The sequence below is a fragment of the Leopardus geoffroyi genome, chromosome B3 (assembly GCF_018350155.1).
Source record: "Leopardus geoffroyi isolate Oge1 chromosome B3, O.geoffroyi_Oge1_pat1.0, whole genome shotgun sequence".
Lineage (NCBI taxonomy): Eukaryota > Metazoa > Chordata > Mammalia > Carnivora > Felidae > Leopardus > Leopardus geoffroyi.
In genome coordinates this window covers 21410985-21436461 of record NC_059337.1, presented here as the reverse complement: position 1 = coordinate 21436461, position 25477 = coordinate 21410985, and the positions used below count along the sequence as shown (strand labels likewise).

Here is a 25477-nt window from a genome sequence, read left to right as displayed (position 1 = left end):
CAAGGCTACCCTATCACCACCACTTTTCTTTTTTTTTTTTTTTTTATTTTATTTTATTTTATTTTATTTTATTTTATTTTATTTTTGATTTAACTTTATTTTTTATTTTTTAAAATTTACATGCCAATTAGTTAGTATCTAGTGAAGCAATGATTTCAGTAGATTCCTTAATGCCCCTTACACATTTAGCCCATCCCCCCTCCCACAACCCCTCCAGCAACCCTCAGTTTGTTCTCCATATTTATGAGTCTCCTTTGTTTTGTCCCCCTCCCTGTTTTTATATTATTTTTGTTTCCCTTCCCTTATGTTCAACGGTTTTATCTCTTAAAGTCCTCATATGAGTGAAGTCGTATGATTTTTGTCTTTCTCTGACCGACTAATTTCACTTAGCATAATGCACTCCAGTTCCATCCATGTAGTTGCAAATGGCAAGATTTCATTCTTTTTGATTGCTGAGTAATACTCCATTGTATATATATATATATACCACATTTTCTTTATCCACTCATCCATCAATGGACATTTGGGCTCTTTCCATATTTTGGCTATTGTCTATCACCACCACTCTTGATTAAACAAACAGGGGCAGAGAGAAACAGAAAAGGATCTTCTCTGGCTAGTGCAGAGGCCAGTAACATTCACAGAAGTTAAGAGTTGGATCCTGGGCCGTCACCATCTTGCAACAGCATCTCTTGGGAGGTCTCAGGGAGTCTCTGGAGCACACATATCAGGCCAGCCTCATGCCTGGAGTTACATGCCTACTGTTACTTTAGTGAAGTGCCTCATGGGAGTAGGCGGATCAGACAGAAATGGGGATAATCACAAAATTACCACTATATCCATTCTCATATGAGACTCAGACTGTCACATGGTCATAAACCAGCAAGGGAAGAGAGAAAGAGAGAGAGAGATTCACTGTAGTTACGCAAAGGTAGGGATCAGAGATAATTAACACCTAAATGAGACTGAAATTGTAATCATCAGATCAGAATCCCTGAACTGGGCTGAATTTGTCAAAAAGTACTGGTATACCATTGCATGGGTGATGGGGCTTTGAAATCTAAGAAATGATAACAATTATTTAATAAATAAAGCCACTGCTACATCAAGACTATTTAATCCATCCTACTGCATGTGTTACTTAACCCAGTGCTTAACCCATTACAATTTACTTCATTCCTTAACCGTGTGTGTGTGTGTGTGTGTGTGTGTGTGTGTGTGTGTCTATGCCAAGAAAACTTTCAGCCCTTTGCCACATTCTAGAAAAAAAAAAGTCTTCTCACAGTAAGCTGGAGAACCTATGACAGCTCAACAGAGTGGGTCTGAAGAAGGCAAAGCTTATGTTTGGAATTCTCCACCTCTCCATTCGTTACAAATCCCCCACCCCTGCCTTTCTGAGGTCTCTCCTACCTTGCCTCAGGTATGGGGCCAAATCCAGGCCCATAAATCTCATGATATTTGTGACTCTGACTCCTGTAGAGGTGTTGGCTGAAAGGGATGTGATATTTGTCTTTAAATATTTGTCTTACAGACACATGGAAGTACATTCTTCTTTTTTTATTATTAACATTTATTTATTTTTTGAGAGACAGAGAAGGACAGAGCATGAGCAGGGGAGGTGCAGAATCGGAAGAAGGCTCCAGGCTCTGAGCTGTCAGCACAGAGCCCGATGTAGGGCTCAAACCCACGAACCGTGAGATCGTGACCCAAGCTGAACTCGGTTGCTTAATCGACTGAGCCATCGAGGCGCCCCCAAGGAAGTACATTTTAATGGTGAAATCTCACTACCTGTGTCAGGCACCTTTCTCAAACACCTGAAATCAAACCATATTGCTATTTACATGTTCTACCAACTCAGTACAGCTCAAATATTGAGGGCCCCTTATGTAGGGCACTTTATTATTACACAGTCATTCTAATTTTGCTAAATACAGGGAACTGGATGTTAGGAACTAATTTCCAATCTGATCAAATCTAGCAATATCTGTGGGTGATGGGCATTGAGGACGGCATCTGTTGGGATGAGCACTGGGTGTTGTATGGAAACCAATTTGACAATAAATTATATTTAATAAAAAATCTAGCAATATCTAAGGCAATTAAAATAGGAACATGTGTATGTTCAAAACATTTAGTATAAAACTGTCTTAGTAAATAAATTAGGAGTGTATTTCTGCTCTATGTAAAACACAGTAAGAAACGTACTAAGGAGGCTTTATTTCTATATCCTGTAAATTCTGGCACACTCATAAAAGTTATATTTGTATAAGCTTAAAGTAAGCTCATTTTTTACTTTGATCAAGAGGAGTAAAGAATTGAACTCATATAAGGGGTTCTCTCCTTTGAGACTGTACAATTGCTTATTTTCTGAATATATATATTTATTACCAGGAAGCTCCTATAGGTTTACACAATTTAGATTTCAAAATTTTTAAATTTAACTCTTAGCATTGTCTTAGAGTTATTCCATATCAAAAATGCATTTTAGGGTTGCCTGGCTGGCTTAGTCAATAGAGCATGTAACTCTTGACCCCAGGATCATGAATTCAAGCCCCATGTCGGGCATAGAGCTTACACACACACAGAGAGAGCTAGAAAAATGCATTTTGCTGAATATATATTGGAAATAAAGACAAATGAAGTCATCACCCTACTATCTCCAACATAAAAAGGACTATTTTATAGAAATTTTTATTATAAAATAAAAGACACAGGAAATCACACATAACAAATATATGACTTAATTATTTTAAATGAGCATCTTTATTTTTTTAATTTTTTAATGTTTATTTATTTTTGAGAGAGACAGAGTGTGAGCGGGGTGGGGCAGAGAGAGAGAGAGGGAAACACAGAATCTGAAGCAGGATCCAGGCTCCAAGCTGCCAACACAGAGCCCGACGCAGGTCTTGAACTCATGAGCTGCAAGATCAGGACCTGAGCCGAAGTCGGATGCTCAACCAACTGAGCCACCTAGGCGCCCCAAGATGAGCATTTTTATAATCACACCCATATTAATAGAATTTCCAGCTGCTCCAAAGTTTCACAAGTTGCAATCTCAACCACCTTCTTCCCCACAAAAGTGACTACTCTCTATTTACAGTAGCCTCTTCCTTGTAAAAAAACAAACAAACAAACAAACAAAAGATGATTCTGAAACTAGGTGGCTTAAAACACCTGTTTTGTTATGCTCACAGATGTTGTAGGTCAGGAATTCAGATAAGGCATAGATGAATGCCCCGATTTGTAGAATTTGCTCCTTCTGTGGGGCAAATATTCCTACCATGACTAACTTCAAGCTACCCATGTGACATCACTGAATGTGGAGTTGGGAAAAGATACTAACAATTGGCTCTGCAAACTAGTGCAAACGGGCTACAGCATTCCGGTTTCTATTTCACAGTGTTTGAGCTGGGAAGACTCAGTGCCTGGAGGTGATTCAACCTCTTAAGGCTGACGTCATCTAGAAGCATCCTCCCTCATGTGTCTGGGGGTGGATCCTGTTTGTCAGCTGGGATCTGAAGCTCAGCTTGAACTGTCCACCAGAGGACCTATGTATGGCCTCTCCATGTGGCCTGGGCTTTCTCACAGCATGGCAGCCTCATAAAAATCATGTTTCTTACAAAGTAGTTCAGGGCTCCCAAAGTGAGTGTCCCCATGAGCAAGGAGGAAATGTCATTGTTTTTTATAACCTAGCCTCAGAAGTCATGCAGAGTCACTTCCATTGCCTTTTTTTTTTTTTTTTTTTGGTTACAGGTGAGTCACTAAGGCCAGTCCAGATTCAAAGGGAGGGCTCCCAAATGGGAGGAGTGTTTAAAATTTTGTAGGCATGCTTTAAAATCACCACACTTGCATTTCATTATAGCTTCATCACCTGAATGTCCTTTAGCGCTATAGTTGAGTCTTGCTCTCTTTTTTTTTTTTTTCACTTGCCAAATCTCCCCCATCCCTTTCTCTTCTTTACAATCTACCTGTTGAAGAACATGGGCCATTTGTCTTGCAAAGTTTCCTGCAATCTGAATTTTACTGGTTGAATATTCATATGCAGTTTGACACGTTTCATTGCTTCTGCAAGTTGGCAGAATTCAGAGGCTTACTCAGGTTCAGGTTCAATTCTTTTAGCAAGGCTATTTGGGCGGTGTCGCTTCCTTCCTCATGAAGCACGTAAGTCTATTTGCCTCTCTTTTGGAGATGTCTGTGGCTGTTGATGCTGCCTAGATCCCTAATTCATAGCAAGCTGAAAATCATAATAATCTACCCTATATCTTTTTCTTTTATTAGTTAGAATACTTCATGAAGAAATGATTCCTTTCACCTGCTATTTGGTCTCACGGTAGTATGGTCCATACCATACAGCAAGGACAATGATTAATTTTTCCCATTTATATGTCAGTTATTAGGATATTGAATTGATTCCCTATCATCCTCTAATGGTGACCAGTAGATTGAAATATGTGTATATACATATATATATATATATATATATATATATGTGTGTGTGTGTGTGTGTGTGTGTGTGTATAACCACATCATTACCTCATGGATTTTAACATGTCTATGTGTTTCAATCCCTTGCAATTATCATATTCTCACATTTTCTTTCCTTGAGTACATTAAATACGTTGCTCCATTTTCTTCTGGAATAAAGCATTGCTGCCAAGAAGTCTAAGGATTATCTAATTCTTTTTCATTTAAAAATCACTTGCTCTTTTTGTCCAGACACCCAAGGAAATTTGCATTGTTTTTCCTTTAAAGTCCACTAGTTTTACAAGAACGTGTCTTAGTTTTGATAATTCTAAGTCAGTTTTCTCAGGTGCAGTGTGTTCTCTCAGTGCATAGTTTCAAATACATATATTTTTTTTAATTTCAAGGAGGTTTTCTTAAAGCCTAGTTTGTAGTATTTGTTCTGTTTCCTAATCCCTGACTCCTTTCCCCCAACCCCCCCAGGTACTCCTATTACCTGTATGCTGGATCTCCTTTGCTTATCTTCAATGTTTGCCACCTTATCTCTGATCTTTTTAAATTCCATCTTCATTGATTTTTAAAATCTTCCTCCTGGGGCGCCTGGGTGGCTCAGTCGGTTAAGCGTCCAACTCTTGATTTTGGCTCAGGTCATGATCTCACAGTTCATGAGATCAGGCCACCACATGGGGCTCTGTGCTGACAGTGCAGAGCCTGCTTGGGATTCCCTCTCTCCCACTCTCTCTGCCCCTCCCCTGCTCACATGCATACATGCTATCATTGTCTCTTTCTCTCAAAATAAACACTTAAAAAATAAAATAAAATGTTCCTCCATTTCATCTTCCACTTCTCTTAATGTACTTACTCCTTTGTACTTACTCTCTTAATGTACTTACTGTAATCAAATGTACTTACTCTTTATTTTTTTAATTTTTTTTCAATATATGAAATGTATTGTCAAATTGGTTTCCATACAACACCCAGTGCTCATCCCAAAAGGTGCCCTCCTCAATACCCATCACCCACCCTCCCCTCCCTCCCACCTCCCACCAACCCTCAGTTTGTTCTCAGTTTGTACTTACTAACTCTTGAGTGTATTTTAGTTTAGTCTTCATTTCCAAAGTAAGTTTTTTATTTCTAATTCATTCTGAGTTTGTTCATTTCATTTTGATTGTTTCTAACTCCAATTTATATGGTTCGTTCATGTCTCATATCATTTTCTTAGCATCTTTTAAGGGGGGTGCTTAAAAGTTGATCTTTCCAGTGGGTATATCTTTCTGGTCTGCTTTTATTGTGTATAGAAGTGCTATTCTGTTCTTATTCTCTTTTTCACTACAGTAGTCTTCTATAGGATTTGACTTCCTTACTTTCCTATTGCTTATTTTTACGTGAAATGGGTTTTCTTGAACTTTTTGAACAAAGCAGTTTCCAGGATAGCTTGTCTTGCTTCACAGAGAATCTTTTCTGTTTTCACAGTGTGGTGTTAAAATTTTTAAAGTCAGCTTACTTTTGGAGACTTTCTGGTCCTCCATTTTTTTCAGACCTTCTCTTCTCTTTGTCTCTATCTGGTTCACTTTTGTTTCCATGCCCAGCAGTTTGTCCTCAGTGTGGGTCCTTCCCTAAGGAAGTGCTGGTAGGTCAGTTTCAAGAGTTCCTACAGCTATATTGTTCCAATCTCTTCAGACCTTACCATGAGACCCCTGCACTCTCATGATGTTGGAGAGAACAAACACCCCTTCATTCTCAACTTGACTGGCTGGGCCTTCCAGTGAATACCTTTTAGCTATTTTGGAATTCTCCAGATGCCTCACTGATTCCCTTTGCTGATACCATAAAGATCTTGTGACTGCTATTGCTTTGTTCTCACTTACCTGCATACTGGAGATCATGAGAATATTGTTTCATTTAGATTGGTTGTAGATGTCATCCATGGGTTTGTTTTTGTTTTAGAGTTTCTTTGTCTTTTTTTATGTGGAGACCAAGCAATAATGCCGCTATCATTTCCCCCAGAATCTCCCCTCAAGAAACGGATTGTTTAAACCACTTAATAGTCATCTTAAAGGCCCACGTACCCAGGCAATGGGAGAGTTTTGTAGACATTATGCATAACCATGTCTTCCCTTTTTCCACTGCTACCACCATCACCTTCTTTTATCTGAACTATTCTAATAGTTGCCAACTAGTCTCTCAGTTTCTACCATGCTGTACTCCCACAGCAATGGGAGTGATTATTTTTAAAATGTCAGCCAGAATTATGTCATTCTTAGCTTAAAATATTGCAAAAGGTTTTCTCAGCTTTCAGAGATCTGGCCTGTTCTTTTTCTCTGCCTTTCCTCTCCCAGTGGAGTAGGGCTGCCTCAGCTGCTCTGGCCTCAAACATACCAGGCACCCTCTCACCTCAGGACATTTGCGCTGCTCTCCCCTCTGTCCCCCCAAGCTCTTCCTCCTGATTTCTACCTGGCTTACTCCTTCACTTCTTTGGTCACTCTCTGCTCAAGTGTCATCTTGCCCATGACCACACCTCACCTACCATCACAAACTAGAATTCTCGTCCTCTTCCCATGTTTTATGGCTCTTATTACCACCAAACATACTATATATCCATTTTTGTATATATCTTTCTACTCATAATGCCATGAAAGTAGGAACTTTGTCTTCTTGGTGACCTGAATAGTTATTTTGTTTTGTTTTAGCACAAAGGTAGCACTCATACAAATTTGGTAACTGAATATATAAAATTCCTAGCACCTAATAGGTATTCAAGAAATGTTAGCTTTCTTTTTTTTTTTTTTTCCTCTCTTCATAGGGGAAAGGAAATGATCTGTAGGGAATACCACTATCCCCCATGATAGGACCAATCATGGAAACAGAGTCATAAAAATAGGACAAAAGAGTGGCATTAGAGTCAAAAGAAGGTTGTAGTCAAAGTATCAAGGAGGTCACGGCTGAATAGAAGCCTTAAGACTAGTGCTATGGACTGCACTGTATCCTCCCCAAATTCATATGTTGAAGCCCTGACCCCTAAATGTGACTACATTTGGAGATAGGGCCTGTAGGAAGTAATTAAGCTTAATGAGATCATAAAGGGTGGAATTCTGATCCAACAGGATTAGTGCCCTTAAAAGAAGAGACACCAGAGTGCACATCCTCTCTCTCTTTCTTTCTTTTCTCCACCTTGGGCATATGAAAACACAACCACTGTTGGCAAACAAGTCAAAGAACTCTTAGGAGAAACCTATCTTGTCTATGCCTTGATCTTGGACTTTCCACCCTCTAGAACCGTGAGAAATAAAATTCTGTTGTTTCAGCATACAGTCTGTAATATTTTATTATGGTGGCGCAAGCAGAACAATATAATTAGGTATCTGAAAATGACATAAAATTTAGGGTTAGGTCAATAAAAAAATCTGGAAACCAAAAGTTTTTCTATTTTTCTATTGTAGGGTCACATATTAGAGTTGTAGTTTCTAAGAAAACCAATATGGCAAAACCCAAATCACAGAGTAAGTCACTGAACTTTAAAGAAAAAGTCACATATTACTTGGGAGAATATTCATTGGAAAAAAAAAATCCACTCCCCCCCACCTTTTTTTCCTTCCAAGATTTTGTTTAAATTTAAGTTAGTTAACATATGGCATAGTATTGGTTTCAGGGGCAGAATTTAGTGATTCATCACTTACATATAACACCTGGTGCTTATCACAAGTGCTCTCCTTAATACCCATCAATTATTTAGCTCATTTCTCTACCCACCTCCCCTCCAGCAACCCTGTTTGTTCTCTATATTTAAGAGTCTCTTATGGTTTGCCTCCCTCTCTGCTTTTATCTTATTTTGTTTTCCCTTTCCTTCCCATAAGTTCATCATTTGTTTCTTAAATTCCACATGAGTGAAATCATATGATATTTGTCTTTCTCTTACTGATTTATTTCGCTTAGCATAATACACTTTAGTTCCATCCACATCACGGCAAATAGCAAGATTTCATTCTTTTGATGGCTGAGTAATATTCCGTATTTTCATAATTTGGTTATTGTTGATAGTGCTGCTATAAAATTGGGGTGCATGTGCCCCCTTTGAATCAGTAATCTTGTATCTTTTGGATGAATGCCTGATAGTACAATTGCTGGGTCACAGGGCAGTGATATTTTCAACTTTTTGAGGAACCTCCATACTGTTTTCCAGAATGGCTGTACCAGTTTGCTCTGGTTTTGAGATATAACTGACCTACGAGTTTAAAGCATATAGCATAATGTTTGACTTACATATATTGTGAAGTGATTACTGCATTAAGTTTAGGAGTATTTCATCATCTCATACAGACACAGTAAAGAGAAAGCAAAGAAAAATTTTTTTTCTTGTGATGAGAACTCATAGAATTTACTGTCTTAACAGCTTTCTTATATATCATACAGTTGTATTAACTATAGGCATCATGCTATACATTACATCCTTAGTACTTATTTATCTTGTAACTGGAAGTGTGCACCTTTTGACCACCTTTCTTCAATTCCCCTCCCCTATCCCTTGCCTCTGGTAACCCCAAATCTGATCTTTATTGCATGAGTTTGGTTTTTTTTTTTAAATCCATTTATGGTAGAAAAATCAGACTATTCATAAAGATTTTTAAATGTGTATGCACAGTGTTAACACCCATAATAACTCAAAGAACTTAACATTTTAAAGTACAATTGTGGTTCCTGAGCAAATGAAATCATGTGTTACCCAAACAAACTAACAGGAAAAATCAGTAGTGTTCTAAATCCAGGATAAATTATTTTCAGAGAAAAAGCAAACTTTTGAATCTCAATTTTTTTTTAATGTTTCAATTAGCAACACTTGTCAGTATGATTATGATTCATATGGTCATACTGGAGCTTCCTTGTGACATTAGTTATAAAATGCTGGATTAGGGGTTTACTCTTCAGAGCAAAAGAAGGATCAACTCTCAACTAACAGATTCACCAAAGTGATACATCACTAGCCCCCCTCCACCAAAGGCTGCTTCAGTTCGGAAATATGTTTCGAGTTAGGAAATGCCCTGTGCTCGATATGCTTAAATTCATCTGCTAATTGTTAACTGCAAAATTAACAGGCGGATTTTTTGTTCCTTTGCCTAATGAAGGCCCCACACTGCTAGTGCCTCACTCTTGCTGGGTTTTTGATCATTTATCTGCTCACTAGGTATCTTTACCTGTGAGGATGGGTGAGAAAAGAAAGGACGTTAACTTGTTTAATATCTTTTATCCACATTAAATTTTAATGAGGAGGGTCAAAGTTAATAAACTAAGTTGAGGAGTCTGAGTTGCCTGCCAATGTCATGTCAGTCCCTAGGCCCACGCTGGTCTCAACATCCCATGGAAATCAGCAGTCAGCTCAGCTTGGTAGGATATCCCAGTCTCAAAGCTTTGCGCAAAGACAACAGACGGGATGATGGAAGACAATCTTCCCAAACTGTAGGACCTTTAAGGGAGCTTTATCCAGACTGCGCTAGACGTTTAATCCTGGTCGCTGCTGGCACCACTGGTCCACTTTTCCAGTGCGGTTCCTTCACATGCCGGACGCACAGTGTGACTGGCTGAGTCCGGGGCACCAGAATCCCTTTCCCCATGCCTGGGCTCCTCCCGACAACTTAAAACCACAATGCTCGCGCGAGCTGGGTGTCTAATGAGCCGCCGTCAAGGGAGCTGTGCCGGGAAACGAGACAGCCCTGAGCCAAGGTCGCCGGCCCCTCCGGCTACAGCCATGACCCCCGCGGGCCGCCGTAGGTCCCTGTGGGCCCCAGTGAGCCCTGCGGGCCGCCGTAGGAGCGCCCTCCCCAGCTGTCCTCTCAAGATGGCTGCCGAGCCTCGCTCCCCCCGGCGCGCTCCCTGAAGGTCCCGGCAGCAGGCGGGCGGCGCGAGTCTTGCGTTCCGGGACCAGCGCTGCCTAGAGGCCGGGAGCGGCCGGCCGCCGACCCCGCGCGCACCGTCTCTCGGGGCGGGGCGCCGGGCCCCTTCCGGGGATGGGCCCAGGCGCCCGAGTCGACCCAACTCTGCCCCGGCTCCTCCCCGCTCGGGCGGGCGCTCCGCCGTGTCCCCGCCCGTCAGTCCGCCCGGGCCGGCTGGCCGCAGACGGGGCCTGGGCGGCCGCACGGGGAGCTCTGAGCCCGCGGGCGTCGGGAGGCGTCGGCGCTACCGCTGGCCCGCGGCGGGTCCCGGGTTGCGACCCGGCGGGGGCGAAAAGGCGGCGGCACCATGTTCTCCCTCAAGCCGCCTAGACCCACCTTCAGGTCCTACCTCCTGCCGCCGCCCCAGGTAAACAACCCCCTCCTCGAGAGCGCTCCTCTCCTTGGCGCTTCCGGGGAGCCGCTGGGGCCGACCCCCCCGGGAGGCTCCCCGTGTCTCCCTATCCCCAGCCGTGCGATTGCCAGAGCCCCGGCGCGGGGAAACGCACCTTCTCCGGAGCCCCCACTGGATCGGTGGAAACTTGTAAAACTTCGCCACAGCCTTTCTCTGCCCGGAGACCTGTGATCCGTAGTTTTGCCGTGTGTGGGGAGTGTTTGGAGTCGGACTTATTTAGCTCTTCGCCTGGCGATTGTCCGCGCGGTGGCCGCCAGCATGAGTGCATCGTTTGTGGGCACCTGGTGAAGAGGTTACCTGTTATAAATGTGAACACCTGGAAACGGCATCGGCCGTTTTCATATTTTTGTCAGGCTCCCCAATCGATAATGAACAGATCTTGAAAAGATCTGGTAGAACATGTGAAAGATTTTAAGGGGGCGGGAGCAATATGTGTCTGTTGCATGTGTCATCACTTAGAAAACAAAATTTGCTTTGGTATCTCACGGGGGAGGAAAAGTTTTGATCTTGATTTATTTTGCTAATGTATTTCAGACTGACGATAAGATTAATTCGGAACCGAAGATTAAAAAACTGGAACCAGTCCTTTTGCCAGGTAAACATCAGAGTTTCAGCGGACACTTTAGTAATGTGTTTTGGTCCAGGATTATTCTACCAACTAGTACCATGTGGTTAACTTGTTTCTTCTATTTCATTTTAAACTTTATCCGGTTAAAAATCTAACGACGGAGGGCAGAAAAACTTGATGTTTGTCTTTGAAAATATAAGCACCCTAGGAAACTGTCAAGAATATCACTGTCTTCTTTCTTCCTTTCTTTGTCTCCTGAAATGGTCATTTTTTAAGCAATCATTAATTGCTTAGGTAGGGAAAGTACTCTTTGCCCTTCTTGCCTGCAACTTCATGCATTAATGATTAATAGATCATCATTTTAATGGTATGAAAAGCAATTTTTATTATGTCTGGATCTCTATACCAATAACAAAGCTTAGTGAACTTTGAATTACTTACTTGACAATTGTTTTTTTGAAGGTGTCAGCTGTGTTTGCAAATTTACTTGTTTCAGTTTAGAATGGGGTTTCCCAACAGAGGCACTGTTGACATTTTGGGCCTGAGTATTCTTTGTTATAGGGGCTGCCCTGTGCATTGTAGGGTGTGTATAACAGCATCCCTGGCCTTTGCCCACCAGATGCCAGCAGCACCCCCGCTCCTCCACCTCCTAGTTACAACAACCAAAACGTCTCCAGACGTTGCCAAAACTTATTGTTTTTTTTGTTTTTTGCCTGTGGGAGCAAAATTTCCTCCCAGTGAAGAAGCACTGGTTTAAAGCAAAATTTACCTTAGAAGACCCTAAGAGGTAGAGGTAGGAATTGTGGTAGATAGGAGCTTAGTTTTAAAACATATAAAATATTTAATTGGTATTTTGAATTGTATAACAAGGTACAATAATTAGGAAAGTCAGTTGTTTAATGTGACTATTGAGGGAAGTACCCAGATACTTAGGGAAGCCTGTTTTAAGCCTGAAATCTAATCACATACCAATTTGTGTGGCTACCATCAGCATTTAAGAATCTTACTCGTTACTTAATGCTAAATCTAATAAAATGATTGGAACTTTATGGGTAGTAATTGAGCAAATATGGAAACTTTAAATTTTGTGCTTTAAAATTTTAAGTGTTAGGTAGGAACAAACACATTAAAAACGTCAACCTCTTAAAAATTATAGATGCAAACTCTTAAAAACTGTTTTTAACTTTATTATGGGAGTTAGTTATAAATATTTTGCCTTTATTTTGTTAATGCTTTTTATCCTACCAGGGCGTACTAAATAATCCTTTGTACTTTTCCTTAGTATTAACAATAGAATTAATAAGTAACCTTTGCTCCCTGTGCATGCTCTGTTTTGGCCTTAGTCACTCCAGGCGTTTCAAAGTCAGCTGTGGGAAACAGTACTCATCTTGAATGAGTGCCTGTGAGCTATTGAACTTTGGCTTCCTTTACTTTGTCTGAATAGGCCCTGTTCTTCGGCCTTGATGTCCCTCTTCCGACATTATGATTTGACTCTAATAAACAACACGTCTTACATACAAATGATAGTGCTTGATTTTTTTTAAGATTGAGTTTTATATTTAAAATAATGCTTATGAAAGTGTTACTAAGTATCAATGAGCTTGAAGGACTTCACACTGAAGGATTATGGTTCTGTAGAATTAGCTAAAACCTTACCTCTCTACTAAAAAGTCACAGTTTTCTGGGGAAGACATAAACTTATTTCCTGTCTGTAAGTGGTTTACTTGTCCCAGAAAGGGCAGTTAAATCTGGATAGTCTGATTCGTGTTACATTTTCTTGCATTGGCTCTGGGTACACATATGTGATGGCTCTGGTACCCTGGGTTCTGTTTGCAGCTAACTTATTTCTTACAAAACATTTAGCCAATCCTAGATTAGTGTGTCTTTTGCCTGCCTTCCTCGCCCCTTCTGTTCTTACTTTCTCCTCTTGGACTTCCCACACACTTCCAGTTTCTATCTGACCACCCTGTTGTGGTCTCTCTTTCTTGCTTTTCCTCTTGAGTGACATGTCTGACCACCACTAGAACCTCTGTTGCTCCTTCTTTGGCCTGCATCCTACTACTCCACCTGTGAAATCTGGGAAGGCAGTTGAAAAGTAACTGAGGCATTGGTGATCTAAAGACATGGGCTAGGTTAAGGCTTTTACTATAAGGGCTTAATAATATAGTTCTTGCCTTCATTACAGTCAGCAACCAAGGGAAAACTTGGCCACGTCACCTGTGGCTTTACATAGGCACACAGAACAAGAAGGAATTGTTCAGATACAGTATTGCATGTTATGCTTGGGCATAGTGCCTTGGATTCAAGGATATCCTACTTTAGATGCCTGAAGTTTGAACTTTTATAAGCAGATGAAAATTAGACACAAAATCAGCTGTTTGTGTGCAGTTACTGTGTGCTCTGTTGGAACTTAAGGCTAAATTTAAAACGATCTTCATCTTTTGTTAAATGAAGAAAAGAGAAGACACTGGTCACTTAATTTAGATTGTGCTTTATGCTTTATGTTAGTAATTTTCAGTTTGCCTGGTTCATGAACTTCCTTGAGATGGAGGTTGTACTTAATTCAACTTTGTGGCTGTGTTGCCTATTGTAGTGCATTGAGATGTTGATTGAGTGAATGACTAAATGAAAGAACCCCTCAGGGGCACCTGGCTGGCTCAGTTGGTTCTGCCTGTGACTCTTGAATTCAGCTAGGGTTATGATCTCACGGTTCCTGAGATCAAGCCCTGCATGGGGCTCTGTGCTGACAATGAGGAGCCTGGTTGGGATTCTGTCTCTCTCCCTCTCTCTCCGCCCCTCTGCTGCTCACATGCCACTCTTTCTCTCTCAAAATGAGTAAACTTTAGAAAAGAAAAAAAGAACCCCTTAGAACACCATCTTGAATGGTTACCATAGACATGCACACCCGCAGACAGACCAACTCTCAGATTCAGCAGTCAGAGGAAGACTTATTTTATGTCATGTGTCTCTGCTGTCTCCCAGAGCCACACTTCTTAAGAGAATTATTATCTAAGCCTGGAATTGAAATACAGTCCCTTATCAAAGCAGCTGGCTTTGTCTAGGCTTTCTCTTCATCTTCCAAGCATTATGGGAATCTTGGTCTTTTAATGATTGTATATGTATAAAATCACCGCAATCCTTTTGAAAATAGAGAGAGTTTGAATTTTTAAATGAATGTGTGTGTATCTATGTTCCTGCATATATTTGTTAAGACCAAGTACTGTCAGACTATGCTCATATCTTTGGATAGCTGCTGGACTGGTGAGGCAGTTCACTGAGCATCTGAGTGTAGCTCAGTGCTAGATGGGGAAAGTGCTGGGAGTAGTGCGCCTGGATCACAGCAAGACCTGTGGACAAGGTGGAAGAGTGTGACCCATATCACTGTCTTCCAAGGTCTGGCTGGCATCAGACCTGGATGAAGTTTTTACCAGCCCTTGGTCAAATTAAGAAAATGCAGCTTTTTTCCATAGAACTAAATTGATTTTTTTTTTTAAGTTTATTTTTGAGAGAGAGAGAACACAAGTGGGAGAGGGGCAGAGAGAGAGGAGACAGAGAATCCCAAGCAGGCTCTGCACTGCCACTGCAGAACCCAAAGCTGGACTCAAACTCACCAACCGTGAGATCATGACCTGAGCCAGTCAAGAGTTAGTCACTTAACCCACTGAGCCACCCAAGCGCCGCTGAGCTAAATTGATTTAAAGAATTGTCCTATGTTCTGGGATTTTGTCCTTCCAGCTTCTGGTGTAGATATATTCTGTTAAAGGATGGTGACAATAGCTGTGTTTTTAAAGGAGTTTTTAAATTAACAAAATAAAGAAGGTTAGGAATTCTGTGTTGGTTGCCTGAATTGTTTTCGTAGTATACCTAATTTGTGGAATCTGCATTTGATGAGGTTTTCATAATATCAGAGGTGAAATTAATGAGCACTTACACAGAGATCATCATTAATCTTGTCTGCCTGGGAGTCTTTTCACTGTCTTCTGAAAACTTCACCCTCTCTCTTTTGACACATTGGTCTTCCAAATCCCCACACAGCCTTGGGTTCTAGTGTCCCCAGCAAGGATAACAACCCATCCCAGACTGCAAGAATGGGCACAGTTCTGCCTCTGGGTATTTTCAGATTGGTACTAAGCAAAGAGATACTTTTTGGTAATTCTTCCAGTGATCGTAGTTCAGAAAACCTGCCCCGAAGAGTGAAATCACATGTTGGAGAGAGGCAGAGTCACACCACTGGGGGAGACTTCCAAAGGTGTTAAAGCTCCTCGGCTTCGTTTTCCTTGAAGTCCAGCTAACACAAAAGCCACAGAATTCTTTTTGCTTAGCTAGCTCCAGGCACATTTCTGACACTTCAGCTAAGATCCTTAACTAATATATAGTTTCCAGGTTATTCCTCATAAAAGCTATTATCCAGGAAGCACCAGTTTATTGTCTTCATGTGACAGATGAGAAGACTATAGTTGCACATGTTGTTACATATAAGTAACTTGCCCAGTATTGCACAGCTAGCAAGGGCAGAGCCAGAATTCTGAGCCCAACTCCCAGCCTGAGCCTTTAACCACTACGCAGCAGGGCCTGCCTGACCTCCCTGGTGACATTAGGGTAGATTTATGCTTTGGAACTGGAGGGAGGGCGGATTGGATGTCCACCTAGAAGTTCTCTAGTAAGGTGAAAAGAGCTCTGTCCTTGGCTGTGCCCTTTCCACAACAGTGACAGATTTTGACCTAACTTGAGCAACTTTGCGACTCAGCTGCCAGAAAATGGACCGTCTTGGGAGGCAGTGGACTTCCTGTCGCAGCTGTGCCAAAGCAGAGGCTGATGGAATGCCAGCAGCTTTGTCATGAAGTTGTGAGATTTGTAATAAGTAGGCTTAATGGCCTTTTGTCTCTTCTAACTCTGCAACAGGATCTTTTTAAGGATCTGTGATGTGGGAGGGAAGATTTGAGGCTTGGAACACTATGGCTAAGAGTAATGAGTTAATTGTTCAGGTATTGGATGCATGTTCCACACTGTTTGGCAGAGGAGTAAAAAGCTAAAAAAGTTGGGGTCCTGTCGTGAGACAGTTTCTGTTTATTGGGGGAAATGCTTCAGGAGAGCAGAGGTTAAGAGAGCTCAGAGGAGGGTCACCTAAGTGAGATTTTTGGGGGGAGGGTGTCAGGAAATGACTTCTGCTCTGCATCTTGAGTGCCTGCTAAGCCTCAGCCACTGTGCTAAGGCTGTGTCTGCTCAGCTCTTTCCCCTTCCCATCTATAATGCCAACAGGGCTTTTCAGCATTGAGATTAACTGTTAGATCGATAATGAATGCACTCATTGTCTGAGTCTTTTGTAATCGGATCAGAAAAGCATACGACCATGGGCCATCTGGAAAATGAAAATAGCCTTTGTTGAGTAGATGTCTTGTTTATATATTTTTTTTACGCATTCACTGTTTAGACCTGTTTTATCTACTGCTTTTGTTTTCTGCCTCACTGTAGTTCTTATGTCTTCACTTGCATTGTAAATCCCTTAATGGTCCCCTTTCTCTTTCAAGTGTTTTATGTTTTGTGTTGTTTTTATTTTTATTTTTTAGTTTGTTTATTTTGAGAGAGAGAGCGAGAGAGAGAGAGAGAGAGAGAGAGCATGTGTATGAGCTAGCACGAGCTGGGGAGGGGTAGAGAGAGAGAGAAAGAGAGAGAATCCCAAGCAGGCTCCACACTGCCAGCGCAGAGCCCGACTTAGAGCTCAGTCCCACAAACTGAGATCATGACCTGAGCCGGTATCAAGAGTCAGATGCTTATCCAGCTGAGCCACCCAGGTGCCCCTTTGTGTTGTTTTTTAATACCCTTTTGTAGATAGGCTTTAGAGATGATTGTAGGCTGATTTTCTGTAGTATTTTAATTCATACCTACGTTACTTTTGAAAGCCCCGAAGGACTTATAACTCCATTTGGTGCAGTGTACCGTGTAACCATTGTGTTTGTCCCTCACCTATAGAGCCTTCAGGGCTGTTGTCCTTAGGCTGCTGCTGCGGTACCATAAGCCAGCATTTTGTTACTCATTTCCTCACTTCTGACCACCAGTCTCTTTGTACCTTAGCTCCTGCTCAGAAACTCTTCGTGAACCTGCAGAGGTAAAATCCTGCTTACCCAGGATAAAAATCCAAATTCTGTAACCTCTATAATTTGCTAACACTCCACCTTGCTGACCTCTGCACCGTTTCCCAGTGTTGATACTTGCTTCAGTCAGGCTGCTTCCTTTCTCCCTTCCAAATGCCTGTTTGTGTAGGCCTTTGTTACTATTTTATCACATGTTCTCTCTGTCTCAGTCCTCTTCTGCCTGCAAGATTTCCTTCTGGTTTCTTCCCAGAGTCTGCACTTCTAACCGTCCTTCAGCCCACATTGTGGGTGGCACCTGCTGGAGGTGCTGCTTGATTACATGCTTTTTTGTATTGTGTGACCTGCAAAATTGGACTCTTTAGTATCCACGAGGGCATCAGAGTTGCACATGTTGTTACATATAAGTAACAATGTGTTTGTCTTCTGTATAGTTTCAACCTCCATTAGTAATTTTTAGGCCACTTAAATTCCTGAATTTATCTATAGCTAAGGTTAACAACTGGTCCCACTTTGCTCATGACTGTCCTGTATTAGTCCTGAAAGTGCCGTATGCCGAGCCTCCCCTCAGTTCCAGACAGCCAGTCACCATATGTAAAGCCATATATTGAATTCTGCTTTGGGCCTAAATACATTCTATAGGTTAATTAGCCACTCTACACAGTAAAGTTTTGTCTTAAACTATTTTCCAAGATAAAATGTATGAGAAAATTAAATTTTATTCATCAAAAATGGATTGATTTTCTAAATGTGTAAGGTATCATGAAAGAAAATATGAAATTCTTTGGTTCTCCAGAAGTTAAAAACTTAGCTATACCATTTTTGGAGATTTATTAATTTTATTTCCTTTCTTATTTATTTTTACACATGGAAGGGTCTTAAGAAAGCAAATTTTTTGATGATTTCTTGATTCCTTCCCAGGTGGTAGTAGAAACTCTTGACCTATCATCTTCTGATTTAGATAGCTTTTTCTGTGGTGCCTTCTGCTTACCCCACAGTGAAGCCAGTTTCCTACTTTGTCTTCTATGAGGCCTCCCTGTGGCTTCCCTTCAGTGGTGTGCTGGAAAGTGCTTGGTGGTGAACACCCTCCCACCAGAGCTGATTGCAGGCTGTCAACTTGGGAGCACAGAGCTGGGGGTGGAGGGTGTGGGGGGAGGAGGAACTCGATGGTTCTCATGAGCCAGTGCAAGCCTTCCAGCACAGCACTGCTCTGCCGCCTGAGAAGCGCAGGAGTGCGGTCTCTGGGAAAACTTCATGGTCTCCTGGAGTTTTGAAGCTTTTGTTAGGTGTTTTTTTTCCTCATGGGTCACTAATTCAAGACACACCAAGGACAGTCCAGGACTCTTCTATTTATTTATCTGTGCTCTCTAGGAAAGGGCCATTTTGTATCTTTTTCTTTCTTGTTTGTAAGCTAGTGTTGTGGCCCACAGGACTGCAGTACATAGTAGCTTTAACAACTCCTACCCAGTGTTTCTTCTTTCTTACTAAGTATAAGCAGAAAATTATTGTGAGAGCAGACAGCCGTGTTACATGACCCAACCATTTTAAAGACTGATTCCATGTGAATGAACATAATTTAGCGTCATCAAGTAAAACTCAAGCCAGGTTAACTTGACACTTAATTATACGTTTATAATAATAAGACCCAAATAGAGCATCTCCCCAGAAGTGCCCTCCTTTTCTTCCCCTGCCCCATCCCGCCCTACTGCTCTTTCTCTCCCAAGGGCTTATTCCCATTTTCTGCTCTCAGAGCTGTGTGACACTTAAGTTTCCTTAAGAGACCATAGCATAGAGTCCCCCTGTTCCACTTTTGTTGTCGCTACTTTTCTATTTCTTGTCCAGTTTTTTCTCAGTTTTACTCTTAAATAAACTGGGATTTATAAAAGAGTTGTATAAGAGTGCAGATAGTTAACATATACTGTTCACCTAACTTTTCCTAATGTTAACATCTTACATAACCTTGTTAAATTGAGCTAAATTAAAAAATGAGTATTGTTATTAACTAAATCGCAAGTTTTATTCACATTTCCATAGTCTTTCCACTGATGTCTGTTACTTGTTCCAAGATGACGTCTGGGATACTGTATTGCATTTAGTCATTATGTCTCCTTAGTGTCTTTAGTCTGACAGTTTCTCCATTTTTACTGATAGTTTGATGAATTCTTTTGTGTTGGTGTATCGTTTTGAAATGTCTTCCCTCACCCCCTATTCTCCTTCCTTACTTTCTGGCATTCTGGAACTACCAAAGACTCCCAACTCCTCTTTTTGTTTTCTCTGCCCTGGCCCTGGAATTAGCTGTTTTTGCAAGGAGCTCTAGTTCCTTCTGTTGGAGAATGGTCTTAAATACCAAGATCTGTGTGCTGAATGTGCTTTTAGGCCTGAAGGGGACAGAGTAGAAAATATGCAAGTGTACTAGTAACCCAAGTATATACCCATCTCTTTATGTCTGCATCCATCTGTGTATATGTGAAAGTTCTCACTTAAGTAACCATGTCTAGCACAGGGGAAGGCGGACTTTCTGTAAAGTATCAGACAATAAATGCTTTTAACTTTGCAGGCCATAAATTCTCTTTTGCAAGCACCCAGTGCTGCCTTTGTCCAATGAAAGGAGTCATAGATAATACACAAACAAATAAGCATGGATATGTTTCAGTAAAGTGTTACTTACAAAAACCAGGTCTGGACACATTAAGTGTATTCTCTTTTTATCTTTGTCTCATTCTCAACTGCATTCATGGACTTGACATTTTACATTTGTGCCATCAGTAAGAGAATCATGTTGCTAGAGAAGAAGGGCTGTTCTAGAACGTGTACATCATAAATACAATTGACTGATAGTACTAATGAAGTTGCTATGTCCTGTCCAACAAGACCTCCCATCTCTTTCTGTCCAATATTACATTCTCTTCCCTTCTCAGAAACCTAAAATCTTGTGGCATAGCTATTTTTTAAGTAAACTTTTGAATATAACATTCATAAGAAATATATATGAATCTTTAGCGTTACAAATGAATGGGTTTTTGTAGCACTGTTTGAAGTCTTTGGGCAAGTGAGTTGGCTAGTTAAGAAGAGTGGCACAGGGGTGCCTGGGTGGCTCAGTTGGTTGAGTGTCTGACTTCGGCTCAAGTCATGACCTTGCAGTTCGTGAGTTCAAGCCCCGCGTCGGGCTCTGTGCTGACAGCTCAGAACCTGGAGCCTGCTTCCGATTCTGTGTCTCCCTCTCTCACTACCCCTCTCCCACTCTCTCTGTCTCTTTCAAAAATAAATAAACATTAAAAAATTAAAAAAAAAAAAAAGAGTGGCACAGCATGAAGTGATTGATGTAGGTTATACTTTGTGAGCCACTAGTCTTACTTTGAAGAAGTCAGTGTTGTAGGAGTAACATCTAACTCTGAGAACTGAGAACTGTGAATAATTAATGCAGGGTTGTTTTTTGTTTTGTTTTGTTTTTCAAGTTAAGGGTTCTCTATAATTGGTAACAAAGATTTCTTGGTGGGAAGAAAGGTTGAGTATTCACTAGTTCACATTCTGTTATTGGAAAGCATTGGGTTCAAGGAGCTATGGAAGATTTAAATTTTATGTATTTGAACTATTTAATGAGTTTCAGTGTATATTTTTGTCTTTTCAAATTTTTTTTCTCGTTAGAATCCAGTTAAGAGTAGTACTTTGAATCTTCAGTTCTGTTTTTATGCTTCCTGTATTTAGATACAGTACATTTCATTTTATGTAAGCATAGTGAAATAAGTACTGAAAATTTTCTTACTAGTTTAGAAAAAAAATTTTTTTTTAGAGAGAGCACAAGTGAGCAGCAAGAGGGACACACACGCACACACAGAGGGGAGAGAGAGAGAGAGAGAATGAGAATATCTTAAGTAGGCTCCATGCTCAATGCAGAGCCCAACCCGGGGCTGGATCTCATGACTGAGATCATGCCTTGTCCTAGGCATTTGTCTAGGAACTGAAATTTCAGCATTGAAGAAAAATCAGTCCATCTTCTACTCTCATGAAGTATATGATCCTGAGGGTGGGACAGGCAGTGATTTTAATATATATATATACACACACACACACACACACACATATATAAACAGTGGCTGTGTAAATGCTAGGAATTACAAGTGTATGATGCTAGGATAGAAGGATTTAATCTAGTCAGGGAGATTAAAACAAGGCGTGGGGGGGGGGGGCATTCCTGAGAAAGTGATTAGGCTAAAGGAGAAGAAAAGAATATTCCAGGAAATGGGAACAAGACGTGCAAAGACTCCATGTGATGGAAGAAGTAGGATCCCTAGAAGGATTAAAAGGGCACTGTCGCATGATAGTGAGGAGGACAGTGGTAGAGGGCGAGAGGCACAGGGCCTCACAGGCTATGTGAAGGAGGCTTGGTTTCAGGATGGACAACTACTCAAATGGTATAAGCTGAGAACTTGACATGAGTAAATTTCAATTAAATCCTCAAGTGAATGTTAGGTTGCTGTTCTTATAATAGGCTTATACTATGCATTTTTAAGTATAAAAGTTATTGCAATTCAAATTTACTATAACATTAGTTTTGTTGAGAGAAAGATCGTTTTGAGACTATAGTTGCATTCTTGAATTGGTAAGTATTTGGGGCCTGTCCGCAAACAGGTTCTACCACCACTGTTAAGGTTTTCATAATGATAGTGTAGATGAAGTAGATCAGTACCCTCACTTGTCTACCATTGACTCTGGAGGTGAATTGCTTAAAGGTGTCCTTGGGTCTATTTATTAGATCTTGAAATTAAGGTTTATTTTAATGATGACCACACTTTAAATTCCTGTCAAAGCACATTATAAATTTTGTTTTGACCTCTTATGTTTCTTTCTTTAATCTTCGCTTTTAACTCTAAAACTATATTTTAAAGTTTTATTGCCGGGTAAGTTCAAATTTGGGTGCAGAGAGAAACTCACTTTAGCTTTGTGGAATATACCTTATTTAAAAAAAATTTTTTTTAATTCAATTTATTTAAAAAACGAAAAACTGTTCTCACCCATTTCTCCCATCCTCCACCTCTGGCAAACTAATTCCCTGTACCTAAGACCTTGGATTGTTCTTGTTTGTTTGTTTGTTTGTTTGTTTTCTAGATTCCATATATAAGACAGATTATGCAATATTTGTCTTTGACTTATTTCTCTTAGCATAATGCCCCCAAGGTGCAAGCATGTTGTTGCAAATGGCAAGATTTCATTTTCTTTTTTGACTGAATAATAATCCTGTGTGTGTATGTGTCTGTGTGTGTGTGTATCACATCTTCTGTATCCATTCGTCCATTGATGGACACTTAACATTGTTTCCATATTTTGGCTATTGTAAATAATGCTGCAGCTACATGTGGGTGCAAATATCTTTTCAAGTTATGTTTTCATTTTCTCTGGATGAATACACAAAGGTGGAACTGCTGGATCATAGGGTAGTTCTATTTTTAGTTTTTGAGGAACCTTTATACTGTTTTCCACAGTATCTGCACCAGTTTACATTCTCACCAGTAGTGTACAAGGATTACCTTTTCTCTACATCCTCGCCAACACTTGTTATTTTTAATCTCTTTGATAATAGCCATTTCAACAGGTGCAAGGTGATACCTCATTGTTCTTTTGATTTGCACTTCCCTGATGATTAATGATGTAGAGCATCTTTTCATTTTCCTGTTGGCTATCTGTATGTCTTTGGAGAAATATTTATTCAGATCTTCTGCCCATTTTTTAAATCAGGTTTGGTTTTGTTTTGCTGTTGAATTATATGAGTTCTTTATATATTTTGGGTGTTAGCCTCATATATATAATTTGAAGGTATTTTCTTTCATTCATTAGGCTGCCTTTTATTCTATTGATAGTTTCTTTTGCTGTGCAGAAGCTTTTTAGTTTGATGTAGTCCTACTTGTTTGTTTTTGCTTTTTGTTGCCCTTTTGGTGTCAGATTAAAAAAAATTATCACCAAGGCCTATGTTAAAGAGATTACAGCCTATGTTTTCTTCTAGGAGTTTTATGGTTTCAGGTCTTATATTCAAGTCTTTTTTTTTTTTTTTAATTTATTGTCAAATTGGCTTCCATACAACATCCAGTGCTCATCCCAACAAGTGCCCTCCTCAATGCCCATCACCCACTTTTCCCTCTCCCCCACCTCCCATCAACCCTCAGTTTGTTCTCTGTATTTAAGAGTCTCTTAGAGTTTGCCTCCCTCCCTCCCTCTGTGTAACTTTTTATTCCCCTTCCCTCCCCCCATGGTTTTCTGTTAAGTTTCTCAAGATCCACATATGAGTGAAAACATATGATATCTGTCTTTCTCTGTCAAGTCTTTAATCCATTTTAGGTTAATTTTTGTGTATGATGTAAGATAGTGGTTCAGTTTCATTCCCTTGCATGTCACTATCTAATTTTTTTTTTTTAATTTTTAATGTTTATTTATTTTTGAGAGACAGAGACAGCATGAGTGGGGGAGGGGCAGAGAGAGAGGGAGACATAGAACATGAAGCAGGCTCCAGGCTCTGAGCTGTGAGCACAGAGCCCAACATGGGGCTTGAACTCACGAACTGTGAGATCATGACCTGAGCCGAAGTCGGACCCTTAACCAACTGAGCCACCCAGGCGCCCCTAATTTTCTTCCTTTTTAAAATTTTTTTGTTTTACAACAGGTGAGTGTGGAAGAGGGGCAGAGGGAGTGAGTATCTTAAGCAGCTTCACACTCAGTGTGGAGCCCGATGTGGGGCTTCATCCCACGACCCTGGGATTGTGACCTGAGCCAAAATCAAGAGTCAGACGCTCAACTGACTGAGCCATCCAGGTGACCTGGCTATCTAATTTTCTAAACACCATTTACGAAAGAGACTGTGCTTTCCCCAGTATATATTCTTGGCTCCTTTGTTATAAATTAATTGATCACGTATGCGTGGGTTTATTTCTGGGTTGTCTATTCTGTTCCACTGATTTATGTGTCTGTTTACCAGTGCCGTATTACTTTAATTACTATAGCTTTGTTATATAGGTTGACATCAGGGAGCATCACACCTTCAGCTTTGTGCTTTTACAGGATTGCTTTGGCTTTTTGGGGTCTTTAATGGCTCCATACAGATTTTAAGATTGCTTGTTCTGTTTCCATGATAAATGCCACTGGAATTTTGATAGAGATTGCATTGAATTTGTATATTTCTTTGGGTAGACTGGACCTTTTAAAAATATTAATTCTTCCAATTGTGGACATGAGATATCTTTCCATTTATTTGTGTCATTTTCAGTTTTTTTCCATTAATATCTTATAGTCTTCAATATACAAATTTTTTACTTCTTTGGTTACATTTATTCCTGGGTATTTTATTCTTTATGATGTAATTGTAAATAAGATTGTTTCCTTAATTTCTCTTTCTGATAGTTCATTATTAATATATGGAAATATAACAGGTTTTTGTGTATTGATTTTGGATCCCACAACCTTACTGAATTCATTTATTACAGTTAGCAGTTTTCTGATGAAATCTTTAAGGTGTTCTTCTGTATATATGTATATATATCATGTCATCTGCAAATAGTGACACTTTTACTTCATTTTCAGTTTAGATGACTTTTTTTTTTCTTACCTAGTTTCTGTGGCTTGGAGTTCCAGTACTACATTGAATAAAAATGGCAAGAGTGTGCATCCTTGTTTTGTTACTGATTTTAGAGGAAAAGCTTTCAGTTTTTCACTATTGAGTATGATGTTAGCTGTGGGCTTGTCATATATGGCCTTTATTATGTAAAGGTATGTTTGCCTCTGTATCTGCTTTGTTGAGAGTTTTTATTGTAAATGGATGTTGAACTTCGTCAGATTCTTTTCCTGCATCTATTGAGATAATTACACGATTTTTATCCTTCGGTTTGTTAATGTGTATCACATTGACTGATTTGCAGGTGTTGAACCATCCTTGGATCCCTAGAATAAATCCCACTTGATCATGGTATATGGTTCTTTTAATGTATTATTGTTGAATTTTTCAGTTTGCAAGTATTTTGTTGAGGATTTTTACATATGT

At 40.3% G+C, this 25477-nt stretch overlaps 1 protein-coding gene and 1 long non-coding RNA gene across 3 annotated transcripts in view; one reads left to right on the top strand and one right to left on the bottom strand.

Moving 5' to 3' along the window:
- Positions 1-9040: 9040 nt before the first annotated feature.
- On the bottom strand, positions 9041-11089 carry LOC123582603. The gene is made up of 2 exons (XR_006704477.1): positions 10892-11089; positions 9041-10143 (listed from the first exon to the last, which is right to left on the bottom strand). It is a non-coding gene; the product is annotated as an uncharacterized LOC123582603 (long non-coding RNA).
- MTMR10 (myotubularin related protein 10) overlaps positions 10267-25477 on the top strand; it is a 55981-nt gene continuing 40770 nt past the window's right edge. The window contains exons 1-2 of one of the 2 annotated variants that reach the window (XM_045448875.1): positions 10267-10752; positions 11332-11392. In XM_045448875.1, coding sequence (XP_045304831.1) covers positions 10693-10752; positions 11332-11392 — 121 coding nt within the window. In that variant the 5' untranslated portion in view covers positions 10267-10692. Of the gene's footprint in view, positions 10753-11331; positions 11393-25477 lie in introns of those variants that run through there. The other variant, XM_045448876.1, reaches the window with a different exon arrangement.